The sequence below is a fragment of the Alternaria rosae genome (genome assembly GCF_020736505.1).
Source record: "Alternaria rosae strain MPI-PUGE-AT-0040 chromosome Unknown BKA58scaffold_8, whole genome shotgun sequence".
Classification (NCBI taxonomy): domain Eukaryota; kingdom Fungi; phylum Ascomycota; class Dothideomycetes; order Pleosporales; family Pleosporaceae; genus Alternaria; species Alternaria rosae.
Window position 1 is genome coordinate 1,471,944 of NW_025763577.1, and position 15,061 is coordinate 1,487,004.

At 51.2% G+C, this 15,061-nt stretch overlaps 8 protein-coding genes across 8 annotated transcripts; 4 read left to right on the plus strand and 4 right to left on the minus strand.

Moving 5' to 3' along the window:
* Window positions 1-249: 249 nt before the first annotated feature.
* Window positions 250-1,690, plus strand: BKA58DRAFT_390392 (uncharacterized protein). Its single transcript, XM_046170831.1, has one exon. The coding sequence runs from the start codon at window positions 716-718 to the stop codon at window positions 1,451-1,453; it is 738 nt and encodes a 245-aa protein (XP_046022816.1). The 5' UTR covers window positions 250-715; the 3' UTR covers window positions 1,454-1,690.
* A 525-nt stretch (window positions 1,691-2,215) lies between these two features.
* On the plus strand, window positions 2,216-3,804 carry BKA58DRAFT_390395 (uncharacterized protein). The gene is made up of 2 exons (XM_046170832.1): window positions 2,216-2,756; window positions 2,813-3,804. Exons 1-2 carry the CDS (start codon window positions 2,374-2,376, stop codon window positions 3,477-3,479), a joined length of 1,050 nt encoding a protein of 349 aa, XP_046022817.1. The 5' UTR covers window positions 2,216-2,373; the 3' UTR covers window positions 3,480-3,804.
* Window positions 3,805-4,470: 666 nt separating this feature from the next.
* Window positions 4,471-5,029, plus strand: BKA58DRAFT_471816 (uncharacterized protein; the record flags this gene model as incomplete). Its single annotated transcript, XM_046175246.1, has 1 exon — window positions 4,471-5,029. The coding sequence occupies exon 1, from the start codon at window positions 4,637-4,639 to the stop codon at window positions 5,027-5,029; it is 393 nt and encodes a 130-aa protein (XP_046022818.1). The 5' UTR covers window positions 4,471-4,636.
* A 124-nt stretch (window positions 5,030-5,153) lies between these two features.
* On the minus strand, window positions 5,154-7,416 carry BKA58DRAFT_229047 (uncharacterized protein). Its single transcript, XM_046166436.1, has 3 exons — window positions 6,483-7,416; window positions 5,861-6,362; window positions 5,154-5,809 (listed from the first exon to the last, which is right to left on the minus strand). Exons 1-3 carry the CDS (start codon window positions 6,956-6,958, stop codon window positions 5,222-5,224), a joined length of 1,566 nt encoding a protein of 521 aa, XP_046022819.1. The 5' UTR covers window positions 6,959-7,416; the 3' UTR covers window positions 5,154-5,221.
* A 326-nt stretch (window positions 7,417-7,742) lies between these two features.
* On the minus strand, window positions 7,743-9,740 carry BKA58DRAFT_229045 (retrograde regulation protein 2). The gene is made up of 3 exons (XM_046166435.1): window positions 8,543-9,740; window positions 8,006-8,454; window positions 7,743-7,954 (listed from the first exon to the last, which is right to left on the minus strand). The coding sequence occupies exons 1-3, from the start codon at window positions 9,398-9,400 to the stop codon at window positions 7,786-7,788; spliced, it is 1,476 nt and encodes a 491-aa protein (XP_046022820.1). The 5' UTR covers window positions 9,401-9,740; the 3' UTR covers window positions 7,743-7,785.
* A 214-nt stretch (window positions 9,741-9,954) lies between these two features.
* On the minus strand, window positions 9,955-11,375 carry BKA58DRAFT_390403 (nucleoside-diphosphate-sugar epimerase). Its single transcript, XM_046170833.1, has one exon. It carries the CDS (start codon window positions 11,151-11,153, stop codon window positions 10,116-10,118), a length of 1,038 nt encoding a protein of 345 aa, XP_046022821.1. The 5' UTR covers window positions 11,154-11,375; the 3' UTR covers window positions 9,955-10,115.
* A 137-nt stretch (window positions 11,376-11,512) lies between these two features.
* On the plus strand, window positions 11,513-13,442 carry BKA58DRAFT_431292 (FMN-dependent dehydrogenase-domain-containing protein; the record flags this gene model as incomplete). Its single annotated transcript, XM_046173092.1, has 5 exons — window positions 11,513-11,701; window positions 11,866-12,374; window positions 12,453-12,642; window positions 12,723-13,002; window positions 13,067-13,442. Exons 1-5 carry the CDS (start codon window positions 11,572-11,574, stop codon window positions 13,440-13,442), a joined length of 1,485 nt encoding a protein of 494 aa, XP_046022822.1. The 5' UTR covers window positions 11,513-11,571.
* Window positions 13,443-13,485: 43 nt separating this feature from the next.
* BKA58DRAFT_320217 (P-loop containing nucleoside triphosphate hydrolase protein) lies at window positions 13,486-15,060 on the minus strand (the record flags this gene model as incomplete). The annotated part of the gene is made up of 2 exons (XM_046167754.1): window positions 13,486-14,650; window positions 14,786-15,060. The coding sequence occupies 2 exons, from the start codon at window positions 15,058-15,060 to the stop codon at window positions 13,486-13,488; spliced, it is 1,440 nt and encodes a 479-aa protein (XP_046022823.1).
* Window position 15,061: the final 1 nt, after the last annotated feature.

The window sequence follows — 15,061 nt, forward strand, 5'->3', positions numbered from 1 at the left end:
CGAATGATAAGGCTGGAAGGGCCCTTCTACTGCATCACTTTCGCCTCTTGGACACCGTTCTCAATGTTTTGAGTCTCTTCTCACTGTATATGCCTTGGCGGTCCCGATGAATTGGATTCGATGTTGCGTCGCAGTCTGTTGGATAACATACCACGGGCTTTAGCCGGTAAGCTTTTGGGACTAGCCAAGCCCACCTTAGTATGTGTCGGTCAGTCTCTCTTATCCTGGCTCAGCCTCCCACTTTTTATTGCCATTCTTCTGTCCCTTCTTCTCTGTATCAGTATTTCTACGATCCGTCCGTTCCCAATAGCAAGGATGGCCACCGGCGTCGTAACATCAACTGCCTTTAAATTGGAGGAATGGTTGGGTTTGGTTCCAACCGGATTACCTCAACTTACGGACATATTTACCCCTCCGCCTAATTGCTCAACTCAGTGGGTACGCGCGGATGGGGACTACATTATTAGCGGAGACACTCGTTTTACGGGTTACGAATCATCTGCCTTGCCCAGCGACTACAACGCACGTTGCCTTCCCTATGGACAGACAACCCCAAAGTATAGTCCTGGGATATGTACTGCGGGTCAAATTGTGGCCAAGATAAACGAGCTTCGCTTCCAAGACTCCGTTGTCTGGGAAGGACTCTGTTGCGATAGGTGATCACTCAGTTCCAAAATGCTGTCGACTTGGGCCATCTGACATCCGCCGCAGTGGAATGACGGTTCCAACTGTGACGATTGCTGCGTCGGACCCCTGCGAAAAAATAATCAGAACTCCTATGGCGGTCCTCACACAGTTTACAACCACTTTGACCCAATCTGGGCCCTGTGAAAGTACACAAAATGGAGAAGTTTTCACATTCTGGGCCATCGACATCTCGACGTCACTCTGTAAAGTGGTCACCGACGGTGGATTTGGATCTGTCATCGATACTTGGTTGAGGCAACCGCCAAGTGAAATGACGTCTGGCACAGCACTTGCAAGTCCGTTAAGGGTGTATTGGCAGTCCAGCGATTTGTCTTCATTCCCTAGTGACTACGCGTCGTCGCTCGCTTCAGTGATCGGAGTTCCATTTGGGGACACGTCCACGAAACCAACTAACACTACAACCCCACCATCCGCACCTCCATCCACCAAATCCAACCGCAAAAGCTCTAGTCGGAGCCCCGGAGCCATAGCTGGTATAGCCGTTGGGGTTGGCGCATTGGTCATAGCCAGCATTGTGATTCTCCTGTACCTTAGGCGAAGAAGAAAGCGACAACGACGTCTACAGCACCCGGACGTGCCGGAGATGGAAGGAAGCTCAAGAGGGTTGAAGCGCTTCATGGGCGGGAAGTGGAGAGCTGAGACAGACGGGACCTCACAGCCGGTGGAAGCTGGATCAGGAAGTGTGGTGATTATTCCAGGGCCACCTGTTGAGTTGGATGGCACGCAGCGGGAAAGAGATCAATAGCCGCATACTGAGTATGGAGAAGGAGAGACGCGGCACAATGCCATATAGATTGACATGATGGAAGAAGACGCGATAGAAGTTTTGCGAATATGTTGCACGGATGAGAATTGATGGATCGCAGACGCGACATCTTACCAACGAGAGTATACGCCATTCACTCAAACGGGGCGCGGTCTTGTCTCGCGATGGTGATTGGCGTCTGGAGGTTTTCTTGGTGCACAGCCTGAAGGTACTCACGTTGGATTCTATTGACATAACAGCCTGGCAGTGTAGCATCCCTCAGCCTCATGCGATCACCTAGCCACTGCTGCACGCTGCTAATCGCGACTGTGCTTCGTTGATTGGCTACTTCTCTTCTGTTTGGCACTAGTCGATGTCCACTCCATTTCCGGAATGCGCATCTTCATACCCCTGCATTGTATCCTCCAACATCTGTCGTGCTCCCATCATCGACCTTACCTGGATAGGCCTGCTCTATGATGTGGGTAAAGAGAATAAGGCGCCCAGTTCGGCGTTCAATTGCATCCATGCTCCTACAACCAATGATCGAGATGATCTCGCAGCTTGATTCCATTTTCCGATACGGTGTGGGGGCCAGCCCTGTGATGCGGCAAGGGACGTTAAGTGTTACTCTGTGGCTTCGGGCGGGACAGCGCGACACCGCTGATTGGGTTTGCTCCGCCTGACATGGCTTGCTTGTGTTAGTTTGCTGAATATGAGAGGTCGCCGTCCTTCTGGTGGCTGCAGGCGGGCCACCGGTCAGCCATGTCGGAAGATTGGTGGCCGCCCCGCAACCTACTAGTCTTCGGCGACTTGATTATTACACTCTCGGCTTCCACTTCATAGTTCCCGTGTTCCCAAGCTCTTTCCCCTGAAACGGTTGTTCTTGCGCTCCGTTCAACTTCCCATCAACATCAAGCATGGTGGTATCCAACATAGCCATTGCTACGGACCTAGCGCGATGGAACACTTTAGGCCCATCCGGTGATCCTCCCCCTCTGACAACTAGATATGATCCTAGCTCAGCATGCGCGACTCAATGGATACAAAATCCAGTCAACACCACCAACATCCGAAGCGGGGACTATAGTCTTATTTGGCGATCCGAGAATGGAAATTTCGGGATGACGCGCGTTCAGAATCTTCTGTCATCGAACTACTACGAGTCTTGCCGCCCCTTTCTTCAGCCGCTAGATCAGCCTTATTACAGCCCAGGGATATGTACAAGAGGACAAACGATAGCTGGCATTGAGGAGCAGCGCTTTGGCAGCTCGCGAAGGTGGAAGGGCTGGTGTTGCGACAGGTTGTTTGCCCACGGCTGAATACGCATCTCTAAATCCCGGCTTACGTATCCACCAGGGGAATGTCCATGAATGTTCTTGCACAGGACTGCCAAGGCGACTTTTCGACTCCTAGGACTGCACTCACAAACTTCACGACGACAATTATAGACCAGTGGGATAGGACGCAAAGCGCCTCTGGTATTGACACAGCAACGAGGTTTTGTACAAGGTCGGGAGGCTCCCAGACTTGTGCGAATCCGACCACGCTGCAGAGGCCGACTGTGCTATCTTCTGGTGTGGCCTTTGCTACTCCCTTCGGGGTGTATTGGGAGGAAAGCGATTTGTCGAACTTTCCTAGCGACTATGCTTCGTCACTCGCGTCCCTGGTCGACGCTAAATTCGGAGGTAATAATGCTACAGAAGATCCATCTCCGGGCTCAAAAGACGGTGGTTTAAGTCCAGGCGCTATAGCGGGTATAGCCGTCGGAATAGGCCTGCTTGTTATCATTGGTATCGTCATACTCTTGTTTTTCTTGCGAAGAAAAAAGCAACAGAGAAAACGTCTTCAGCAGCCGAACGAGGCGGAGATGGATGGAAACTCGCAAGGATTTAAGCAAGCGGTGGACAATAAATGGAGGGCTGAGGCGGATGGAAGATCGGTGCCGGTTGAGGCTGGGACGGGAGGTGTTGTGCCGCGGTCGCCGGTGGAGTTGGACAGCACGCAGCGGGAGAGAGACCATTAAGCAAATGGAAAAGAGATGGACGCTATAATGAATCTGTCGCGATAACGAAGATCGCAATCGAGCGATGGCCGTCGTTTTCTTCGCTCACTGTTGCTTGTGTGCCTGTCCTGCATATGACAAGGCTGCAGGTACTCTGTCATGGTATTGGGTGTGTGTAGTACACGATGTCGCTGTAGCCGCTGCGTGACATGCACATATCGGCGCCAAAGGACTACGCCGCATAATGCGGCGTAGCAATCCTACCAACCAACCTTACAATTCGATGCTCGTCACCTCTCCACATCTGGATCAAAGTTTTGTACCGCTGGCGGAGTTCTTTAAGATCCCTTCTTCCCTAAAACTCAACGTCGACTTACTCTACCTTCCAGGTATCGTCAATATGGCGACTGTCCCCACTATACCAACTTCTGATTGGAGATTTCAAACCGCTCCAACGAATTTGCCCCCATTATTGACCGTCTTTACGCCCCCAGCGCCATGTGCAACACGCTGGATCTATGAAGACACTAGTTCATCTCTAATATACAGCGGAAGGGCTGTCTTTCAATATTATACTGATGCTGTTGCTTCTTCCTATTACTATGAATGCAATCCGTATCGGCAAGAACAGACAACGCCTCTGTACAGCCCAGGAGTTTGTGGAGATGGCCAAACACCCACTGAGATAGACGAGGTTCGCTTGGACTTTGTCTATTGGCTAGCATACTGTTGTCCCAGTTACGCTACCCATGTTTCCAAAGGTTCCATAACTCCCACTCCGCGGACACGCGCTTACATACATGCAAATCAGCGATATGTCTTATCGTTTTGTTGACCGTGACGGCTACTACTGCGAGAAAACCTTTTCGGAGACGACAACTGTACTTAGCCGATTCACCACTACTACAACTTACAGCGCTGGGGGAACATCCATCCTCTCGCTGATCGACACCACTGAGCAGGTGTGCCGCCCTGGCCCATGCTCTAGTGTTACCATAAACAGTAAGACGGTGTTGACAACAGGTACGGCCCGAGCGAAACCAACTGTAGTCTTCTGGCAGTCTAGCGACCTCGCCCTGTTTCCTAGGGAATATGCATCTTCTATTGCAGCGGTGATTAGTGTATTATTCGGTAGCTCCACAAGGTCTCCCTCGCTATTATCGAATCTAAGTCCGTCCATGACCGCGCACGATACAGATGCCGGACCATCAAATTCTGCTTTGCCCATTGAATCCCAAGATACAAGCTCCGACTCAAGCCCAGGCGCCAAAGCTGGCATTGGAGTTGGGGTGGGTATCTTCGTTATACTTGGCGTCGTACTCTTCTTATTCTCACGGCGAAGGCGGAAACAACAACGACAACGGAAGCAAGATGCACAGCAACCAGAGCAGGAGCCCTCGGGCGAGATCGGGGTATCGGAGATGGATGGTGATGCGAAAGGCTCGAAACGCTTTGTAGGTGGCCATTGGAGGGCTGAGACGGAAGCACCGTCGGCTCCAGTTGAGGCTGGGTCGACGAGTGTGCATATCATACCCGGCCCACCAGTGGAACTAGACGGTACGCATACGTGAGGAGGAAAATGATGGCTATGCAAAGTCATGTGATATGTTACACAGAAAGGAATTAGTTGTATGAAGAAGAGTGTGAAAGAAAACTTAATGCGAAAGTCGAAGGTGAACAGACATTGCGCTGTTGACGTCGGGCCGAACTTTTCCTGGTATAGAACCAAACAAGACAGAACGGAGTCATCGGAAAGCCTCCACCTATGAGCCGTCACTAGAGTATCCTTCGTCGAGTTCGTCCTCATCTTGACTTGTGCCATAAGTCTCTTCTTCCACAGTGGTGAAGCCATCGTCGTCGCCGCTTGCATCATCGCTTGCTACATAACTTCCATCGTCGGAGCTACTTGCATAGCGCTGCCAATCGCTTCCACTTTCGTCAGAAACATCCCGTTCTGAGTCTTCGATGCGAATACTCAATCGATCCAATCGTTGAGACAATGAACTGGGAGAGCAGGTCCGTCTTGGTACAGTATTCTCTCTCGCTAAATGCGGAATGATCTTCGAGCGAGGAGGCTTTCGTGACGTAGAGGGTATGTCAGATGTTCTCTGATTGGGTGGCTCGAGAGATTTCGCTCTTCTTCGTTGCTCGACCTGATGGCCGTCTGGGGCGAGAAACGTCGAGGGCTTTGGATGCAAGCGGACTTGAGTGATCCATCTGCATATCCCCGGTTTCACCCAGTTGTGCACCCATTTGCGCATGTTCTCGATCACAGCACGTAGCGCAAAGACACCCCAAGTAAGCTCCAATGAAGTTGCCCAAATACAGCGCATCTCAATGTTACGGCTGGTCTGGCGCATGTTAGCTACTTACGACGGTTGTATGTTAAGGCCCATACTCACTGGGTGTCTGAAGGTAAGCCAAAACCGAACGCTTGGACCAACACATGTGAAAGAGAAGATGACCAGAGCATCCTTACTTGGCTCGTTCACCCTCTCAGCCAGTCTTTCCCTCATCATGAGTGCTTCAGCAGACGCGTTCGCAGCTTGACAATAACAAAACACTGACTTATCACGCTTCCATTTGCTGGTTTTGACTTCGACAACAGCCCAAGGAAAGCATGTTAGGTCCGCAGCGCCTATCGGTTTTGGGTTCTTAGGATCCCACTTGGACAACGCAGACGTCGGTGACGAGATTAGGCTACATTCGGCTGCCTTCTGGAGTTCGCTAAGGACAGGAAGCGTGAAGTTTTCGACTTTAGGGTCGAAACGGTGCGATCTTGATATTTTGTGTGAGGGATCGATGACGGGAAATGAGTAGGTCAAGTCCGGCTTCGGTCCAGTACGCACTCGTCTCCCGAAATCGTTCCTGGGTAAGCGTTCATTCCAATGAACATCAGCATGCCTATAAAAGTTAGCCTGCGATCTGTGAAGCGCCACCGTATTGCTTACAGTTCCCACCGATCAAACAAATAGCTAGAAGAAGTCAATAAAGAGGCTTTGAAAGCATCACAAATTTGCATACCTGTGCTCGTCTGGAGTGCCATGTACCTCCCTGTATGTTTTGAAGAAGTTCGCTCCTAGGAACTCCGCCCATGCGGATTCCTTCTCGTTCGTCCCACAAAGATATATCGCCCGTTCCTGAACTTTCCGACAAGTAACCAACACGTCTCTCGTCTCTGCTGCTAGTTTTTTTTCGTCAAAACTCTTTTTGTGGAGGTATTCATCCCGGATGCTGGAGGGTTTCAAACTCCAGTGTGATGCCGATGCGATAGCCCTGTCTTGACCTGAACGTTGGAATTCCTTGAGCTCAGCGACAAAATCCTCTCTGGATTCCTCAGGGACTTTTGTGCGCATGAATCTCATTCCCAAATGGATGGGACGGAGCCACTTAGGCAAAGAGTTCCTCTTGTGGACATCCTCATAGAAGTAAATGCTCTCACGTTCTAATATTTTCCGGGTCAACTTGGGCTTTTTAGTGTCTTTAGAGGGGGACTGCATGTCTTGATGGCTTTTCGGGGGTTGACTGTGTGCGCTGTACGGAAGTAGGTGGTAATAGGTAAAGCTCCAGACCACGTTTGCGACAGACGACTGTGATGAAGTAGAAATTATACTGGGTGAGGGTAGTTCTTCGCGAAAATGTTCTAATAGATCATTCTGTTATGTATACTGGACAGCATCAGGAGGCTGCGGCGCAGTACTTCGAGTATGCAAGGCTGAAACAGCTTTGGCGAAGCACCTGCCAGTTCAGCCTCCGCGCTCTCGCCCCCACGCTGCAGGAGTAACAGCACCACTATCGACTTGGCCTCGTCTTCATTTCCCCGATAGATAGCCCGTCTATTGCATGCCGTACAAGCTTCAACCGAGATGTTTGAAACATGGGGTAGTGTCAGAATGAAGTAGAAGGATGAAAGATGAGGTTCCTCGGCGGGAGACGGCTCTCTTCTCCTGTGGCCCGTGCGCAGGATCATAACGCTAACGTGTTATTGGGAGCTGCTCCATCGATGCAACACCGTTTAGCAATGTTTCAGGAAAGCAGCAACGAGAATAGTATACCAAGGATGCTTTGATGCAGATAACGGCATGGTCGCAGACGAGCGATGATGGATGCTACTTGGTGATGTTTCCGCATCCCCCGCCCACGTGGCTGTTATCGGATGATGTACTCATTACAACAAAACACGATTTAGCACAAGTGGTAGCCAGGGTATGGGGTTTCAGGTTTCGATATACCCTGCGATAGCTTCACATCGACATTACTCAGAAGGTGAGTTATCGTCATTCCAGAAGGAGACACATTTTGAACCGGATGTCTGCCTACGGCCTATTTACAGAGTGTAGCGGAAAAGAAGGCCGGGTCCATTGGCGACACCTTCCAAGCCTACAGCCTGATCAGATTTGCGATTCAGCTTCTGCAGCCAGAAGCGTAGTATGAGTGACGCAGTTGCGCAGCAAAGGAGTGCTACTGTCAAGACAATGCAGCCCATGCGGTACAAGCTAGATCGCTAAGTTAGTGATTATTCATCTGGAATATGGAAAAAGACTCACGGTGCGCTCCACGCGGGGTATAGGTAAGCAGTCGCAATATTCGTCGCATTCGACACAGCCGTCGCCAAGGCGAGTGTAACAGCCCTCTTCGCTTTCGGCCGCGCAACCGTTGCAGAAACCCAAGGCAAGATAAGCTGGAAAGCAGAGAAAGATCCCATAGCTTGTAGGAACATGGCGAAGTAGCGAGGGCCAGTCTGGTATGTGGACATGGAGATGATCTGTCCAACTGCGGAGATGACGCATGCTGCGACGATGTGGAAGCAATGCTCGCCGGAGCGCCCAGAGTGCCACGAGTTGGCGACCGAGAAGATGAAGGCCAGGAAATAGGGTGGTGCTGTGAGCAAGAGCGTCTCCACGCGGGGGAAGCCGAGTGTCTGGACGATGGAAGGGAAGAAGTAAGTGAAGCTCATGGATACTACGGCGCATGTCTGGATTAAGACGAGTAATGGCTAGAGGTGGCATTCGACGTTAGCAACACGTAATGGCTTATGGGTTTCGATTGTCGACACGCAATGATAAGATGAGAGAGATACGTACCACTTTCGGATCGGAGAAAGCCTGCTTCAGTCCAACAAAGACCGATTCATTCACTTCATCGGCCACACCGTCATTCTCGCGGTCAAGTCGCCACTGCGCCATAGCAGTCTCCTCAGCCGATAGGAACGAGGTATTTGAAGGGTAGTTCGGAAGAAGTGCATATCCAGCAAAAGCCATAACGATCGTCAGAGCCCCTTCGAGAATGAAAATCCATCTCCAAGACGGGTAGCCACCAAGACCTTCCATGCCATCGACGATACCCGCTGCGATCAATCCACCGAAGGCCGAGGACAGCGTGTATCCAGAGTAGAAAGTGGCGATACGACTCGGTAATTCTTTCCTTGTGTACCAACATGAGAGGAAGAAGATACATCCAGGGAAGTACGGGGCTTCCGTTACACCGACCAGGAATCTCAATGCGACTAGCCCAGCGTGGTTCTGAACGAACCCTGTAGCGCCAGACACGATACCCCAGATAATGACGACCGTTGGCAGGTACAACCTGGGCTTGAAGATGGAGAGGAGCATGTTCGACGGAATCATCATGGAGATGTAACCAGCCCACAACACCATGACAGCAGTCTGATACTCCACATCGTCGATACCCAGTGTGGCTTCCAGACCTCCGAGACGTGCGTTGGCGATGGCATTTCGATCGAGCACGTTGAGCAGGAAAAGGACGATCAGGATGGGTAGGGCACGGAAGTCGATCTTCCGTACAAGCTTCTTCTCGAGAGCGGTGAGTTGCTCAGGTGTGTGGTTTCGCAGGATCTCGGGGACGGGGTTGCGAGTTTCATTTGTAGCTTCGATGTACTCGCATGCTAGATCCTTCTCCAGAGAGTGCTTTTCGACGTCCATGGTGATGGAATGGACGAGGCTTTGCGGTCGTGAAAGTTGGGAGAGTAGTCAGAGGTCGGGAGCGTAACTGACACTGCCTACCCCACGAATCTGGGGTAGACTGCATCTTATATTGCTACCCTGGATTCATATAGTCACGTCGTCGTCTTACCTGCTGGTGTTGGCTAGCCTAGTGTAGGATGAGATGCGGGGGTTCCCGCATTTAGCTATGTCTCCCGGCCGGGTAAGGTCGTCCATGCAAGATGAACGTAGTTGCCATGGTTAGCTAAGCCTGTAAATCACGGCATTTTGGCCGAGATATACTGATATGATGCGTGCATGCTAAATTATCGGTCTTTGAGCGAGCTGGCAACAATCTGGATGAGAGATGAGGGGAACACCGGGATTGCGCCGATCGCGGTGCTTAATGTATAGCCGAACAGGGCCCGTGATAGACTGGGCCGACGTGAAGCATCTTTATTCGGTCACCAACAGTGCGCAAATTCTGTGAGGTAGTACTGCATGCAAGATACGCATTCACATGGTATGAGACAGTTTGCGTACAGCACTAGTAGGTTAAATACTGAGTTGTGCTATCTAGAAATAAAGAACTACTGACATGAAGTTTGGCATTCCATACGTGACAAGATGCTTAAGATTTCAAAAGAGTTACTTCTTGATGATGTAGTATTACGGTAGGGATGATAGTCTTTTAGCAGCTCTAAGATATAGCATGTCACGCTGCCACTTCTACAGTATTGACTTGCACACTCTCAATCTTCTGGCTCGCCTGCCCGGCTCCCTTCACACTATGTCTCGGTGCGAAAGCCTCCACATAATCCCGAACAATTTGATCAAATCCAGTATCTCTCACGAACCCAAGATCCAGAGCCTTGGTGTTGTCAAACTCAGCAGGCCATGAGTATAGAATCTTCTTGCACGTAGGTTCGTCCTTCATTTCAAGCAGGTCAAGCTTATCACTACCACCCACCCTCGCAAGAGAGTCCATCATATCCTGCACCGAGACGCCGATGCCAGGAAAGTTGAGGCAGCGATCGAACTTGGCTAGGCGGTTGATGTCGAAATCCGTAGCTGCGTAGACGAGATTTTGAACTAGAATACGAGGAGAGCATAGCCAGTGTCGCCATTGCTTATCCTCTAATGGAATAACACATTTGATGCCGTTCATCGGTTCGCGGATCATACCGCTGATGAACGAGCTCGCTGCAGCAGTGGGTTTTCCCGGCCGTACCGAGACAGTAGGGAAGCGAAGTGAGATGCCGTCGATGAAGCCGCGTCGTGTGTATTCAGTGATGAGGTACTCGCACATCATCTTCTCGGCACCGTAGCTAGTCTCTGGCGTTGGCATTTGAGATTCCGTGACGGGTAATGTGACGGAGTTGTTGTATACTGCCTGACTTGAGGCATATATCACCCTCGCCCCTGGACATGTCTTCCTGATGGATTCGAGTAGTGCGCGGGTCGCATCGAAGTTTGCTCTCATGCCCAGCTCGAAATCGGCTTCTGCACCTGAGGACATGATGCCGTGGAAGACATAGACGGCTTCTATGTCCTTCGTGACGACAGCATCTGCTTCTGTACATAGGTCTGCCTTGATGGCTTGTGCTCGTGTTGAGGATCGCACATCTGATGGGATGGGTGGTTCGATGATGTCGGTGAGGATGAGAGAATGTGCTGCCTGCTCGTCGTCAAGCAGCTTCTTCGCTACAAGTTGCCCGATGAAGCCGGCGGCACCTGTGATAAGAATGCGCATTGTGCTTTTGATGAAATGGAATAGTGTTAGATGGAATGCGGCTCTGCCAAACAAAGTTTACTCATATACCAATCGCGCTCCGCAACCATCGGAGCGGTGCTTCTGCCGACTGCACGTCCTTGCGATGCAGACATATTGCTCGCGAGACCTTCTGCCCTCGGTTCATTGTATCCGCAACTACCAGGTGCTTGGCAGTGTTGGTGGTGTCGGCCACGGCTGCGGTTGTTAGAGGCTCGTCGCTGCCTGCGAGCCATCGGCGTTTCGCCGGGCCCACTTCTCCGCATCAACGTCGGTAGATCGACTAGCGAGGTGGCTTCCGCGCCAATTGACAGCTTCGCGAATAATACAAACGTTCCGAAGCTACTTCCATGTTTAGTACGATCGGTTTTCCGCGAAGTATTGTAGCACTGTTGACAACATGGAAGACAGACCCGTTTCCGTAGAAGAGATCAAGAAGCATGCCAGCGAAGAGGACTGTTGGATAGTGGTAGATAATGTGGTTTGGGACATAACAGAGTTCATACCGAGTCATCCTGGTGGAAATGAGAGTGAGTGCATTCAGTATCTGCTACTGAAGTTCACGGTCGTGTTGTGTTTGAAGGAATGCAAAAGAACTGAATTTTCTTGCCATTCCCTTCTGCGGTTCATCACCAAAACACACCCAGTTCTAGATAGCATGTTTCTGAGAAAACCACCGCTGACAACAACCCAGTAATAACCAAACACGCCGGCCTCGACGCCTCCCTAACCTATAACTCCGTCCACTCCCCAACCCTCCTATCCAAAACCCTCTCCCCAACCAAACGCATCGGCAAAGTCTCCTCCTCAACACCCTCCTACGACCTCCTAAAACCACCCCCAACAGAAACTACCCAGCCTATCCTATCAATCGCCTCAAAGCCGCCCCTAGCCAGCCTAATAAACAGCTACGATTTCGAAGCCGTCGCCGAAAAAGTCCTCGGCAAGAAAGCATGGGCCTTTTATTCTAGTGGCGCAACAAACCTCGTGACGCGGGATGCGAACAAGAGCATGTTTGATCGGATATGGTTTCGACCGAGACTACTGAGAAATATCCGGCGTGTGGATACGAGAACGAAGATGTTAGGACGTGAGGTGGAGTTGCCGTTTTTTGTTAGTCCAGCTGCGATGGCGAGGCTGGCGCATCCGGAGGGGGAGAGGGCGTTGGCGAGAGGGTGTGAGGGGAGGGGGGTTGCGCAGTGTGTACGTTGACATCTCTGTTTTCTGTGCGAGCCGAAAGACGGGAAGGTGAGAAAGATGATGTGCTGACATGATCTGCAGATCTCCACGAATGCATCCTTTACAATGGCAGAGATAACGGGAAGCGTGAAAAAGGATGCCATACCCTTCTTCTTCCAGCTCTACGTCAACAAAGACCGAAAGGCATCAGAAGCCCTTCTGAAAGATGCGGAGAAGAACGGGATTAAAGGCGTTTGGTTTACCATCGATGGGCCTGTGCAGGGGAAACGAGGTTTGTCCTATCCTACCCTACAAAACACCCTATCTCTGCACTTTCAGAAGCTGCCGACCCACGCTGACTCTGTACTACAGAAGGCGACGAGCGCGTAAAAGTCGAATCAGCAACCTTCGCCAAAGCCGCCATCAGCGGCGCCGCAGCCACAAACGACAAGAAAGGTGGTGGCCTAGGTCGCACCATGGGCACATACATAGACGATACATTCAGCTGGGACGACATCGCCTGGTTGCGCAGAGCAACAAAACTACCCATTGTAGCGAAGGGTGTGCAAACGGTTGAAGATGCGGTGCTAGCTGTGAAGTACGGGTTGAATGGTATAGTGATAACGAATCATGGTGGGAGAAATTTGGATACGTATGTTCACCCACTCTTACTATTTCCCGGATGGCTAGAGCGGTTTGCTAATGGAGGATGACAGTTCCCCACCCTCCCTCCTGACCCTCCTGGAAATCCGGCGGCACGCCCCTGAAGTCTTCTCCAGTCTGGAAGTGTATCTCGATTGCGGTATCCGGCGCGGAACCGACATAGTAAAAGCGTTGTGCTTAGGAGCCAGAGCCGTTGGAATGGGTCGGCCTTTCTTGTATTCTTTGACATATGGACAAGAAGGTGTGGAGCACTTCATCGACATCATGAAAGATGAGTTGGAAACGACGATGAGGTTACTGGGCATAACGTCGCTGGAGCAGTGTCATCCAAGATATCTCAACATAGGGGATGTAGAGCATTTGATCCCGAAAGATTTGGAAGGAGGATTCCCGGAGATTCCGGGCAAGGGTGTGAAGGCGAAGTTGTGAAGGTGTGTGTTGGGAGAACGGGGGTGTTGGATCTATCTTTGACTTACTCAAAGTCCCCCGACTCGAGCAGCCTATTCATATTGCGCTCCTCTTTCACACTGCTCTCCTTCCTAAACTTCTGATCCAACCCCGCGGCCTTCAGCACCGCAAACCTCACATGATCAACACCCAATCTCTTCCCTTCTACCAGCGTCTCCGCACTCACACCGAGGATCTCTCCTAGGGCACCACCTCCCACTGGTGGCTGGATATCGTATTTCAACTTCTCCATCGCCTTTCTGAGTTCCTCGGGGCTGCCTTTCGGCGACAAGCGACGCAGGGCTTTGCCATCATGGCGTTTGATCTCTTTGGCAGCGGGAATATACAGTTTGTCTAGCTTGGAAAGAATGACTTGATGACTTACACCAGCTAGGCGCAGTGAAGCAAGTAGAGAGCGGTCTTTGTCTTTGATACCGTGTTCGGCATCGATCAAAAGGAAGACACGGCGGAGTTGCTTGCGATTGGTGATGTACTTCATGATTTCCGTACCCCAGGATGCAAGTGAACCTTCGCCATAGCCTGGCATGTCAACAATAGTAAGGCCGCCGAGACCGACGATCTTTTCGCGCCCTGTAGACTGTTTCTTGATGGTCACGCCGTTTCCGGCGCCCAGACCGTAGAGGTTCATTGTTTTGGTGAATCCTGGGGTGGACGAGGTACGCGCTAGTAGTGCTTTGATGTCAGCGTTTACGACGGCGTTGAGCAACGAGCTCTTGCCCACGTTGGAACGGCCGACGAAGGCCACTTCCGGTACATCGGACTCGGGGAAAAGACGGAATTGCGCGACGCTTCGTAGTAACTTTGCGTTGCGGCCGTGGGTGGTGAAGAAGTGGTTTGCAGTCGTTTTCTGTGCGACGGTTGGGGGAAAGGTATCCCAGTACCAATTGAAGCCTTGCAATTTGTTGAGATTGAGCGAGAGCGAACTGATTGGTGTCTCAGGTGCTGCATCTGGTGTTGTCTCGGATTTTGATCGTCTGCCTAAGGGCGCTGATGGCGGAGAAGGTACCAGCTCATCTTCGAACGATTCTTTACGGCCAGGGGGAAGATTCTTCGACCATTTGCGAATGACATGACTCTTTGGCTTTTTAATAAGAGGTTTGTGAGGTGCGTTCATTTGCGCTATCTCCAAATCTTTCCCTTCTTCTTTTAATTTTTCCATCTCCAATTCCCTCTTGCGTCTTCGGCTCTCTCGCATTGCCCGCATTTGTGCGGTGGTCATTGGTGCATCTCTGTTCAGGAGTCGCCTCTCGCGCATCGTAAGAGGTCGTGGTTCATTCGCTACTCGTTCAAGATCCTCGGCAGACGGTTTTTGCTCGTCCGTCAATTCTACGCGCAGCTTACTTTCCGTCTTGCTCATATGCAGTATACTGCGTGTTGGCGCAGTCGGCCTAAACTTTGCCCTGGCATCGCCATTCCAATGCTTCTGTATCCGTAGCCTCGCGTTCGGCGCATCGCCTTGAGATGCATCGGTGGACTGTAGGCGTACTTGCGATCGCGTGAGAGGTGTAGAATGCTGGCGAGATAGACGTTGTGTGCAGTTGCGGCATACGTATCGTGAGCCTGGCGCTAAGTTGTTCATT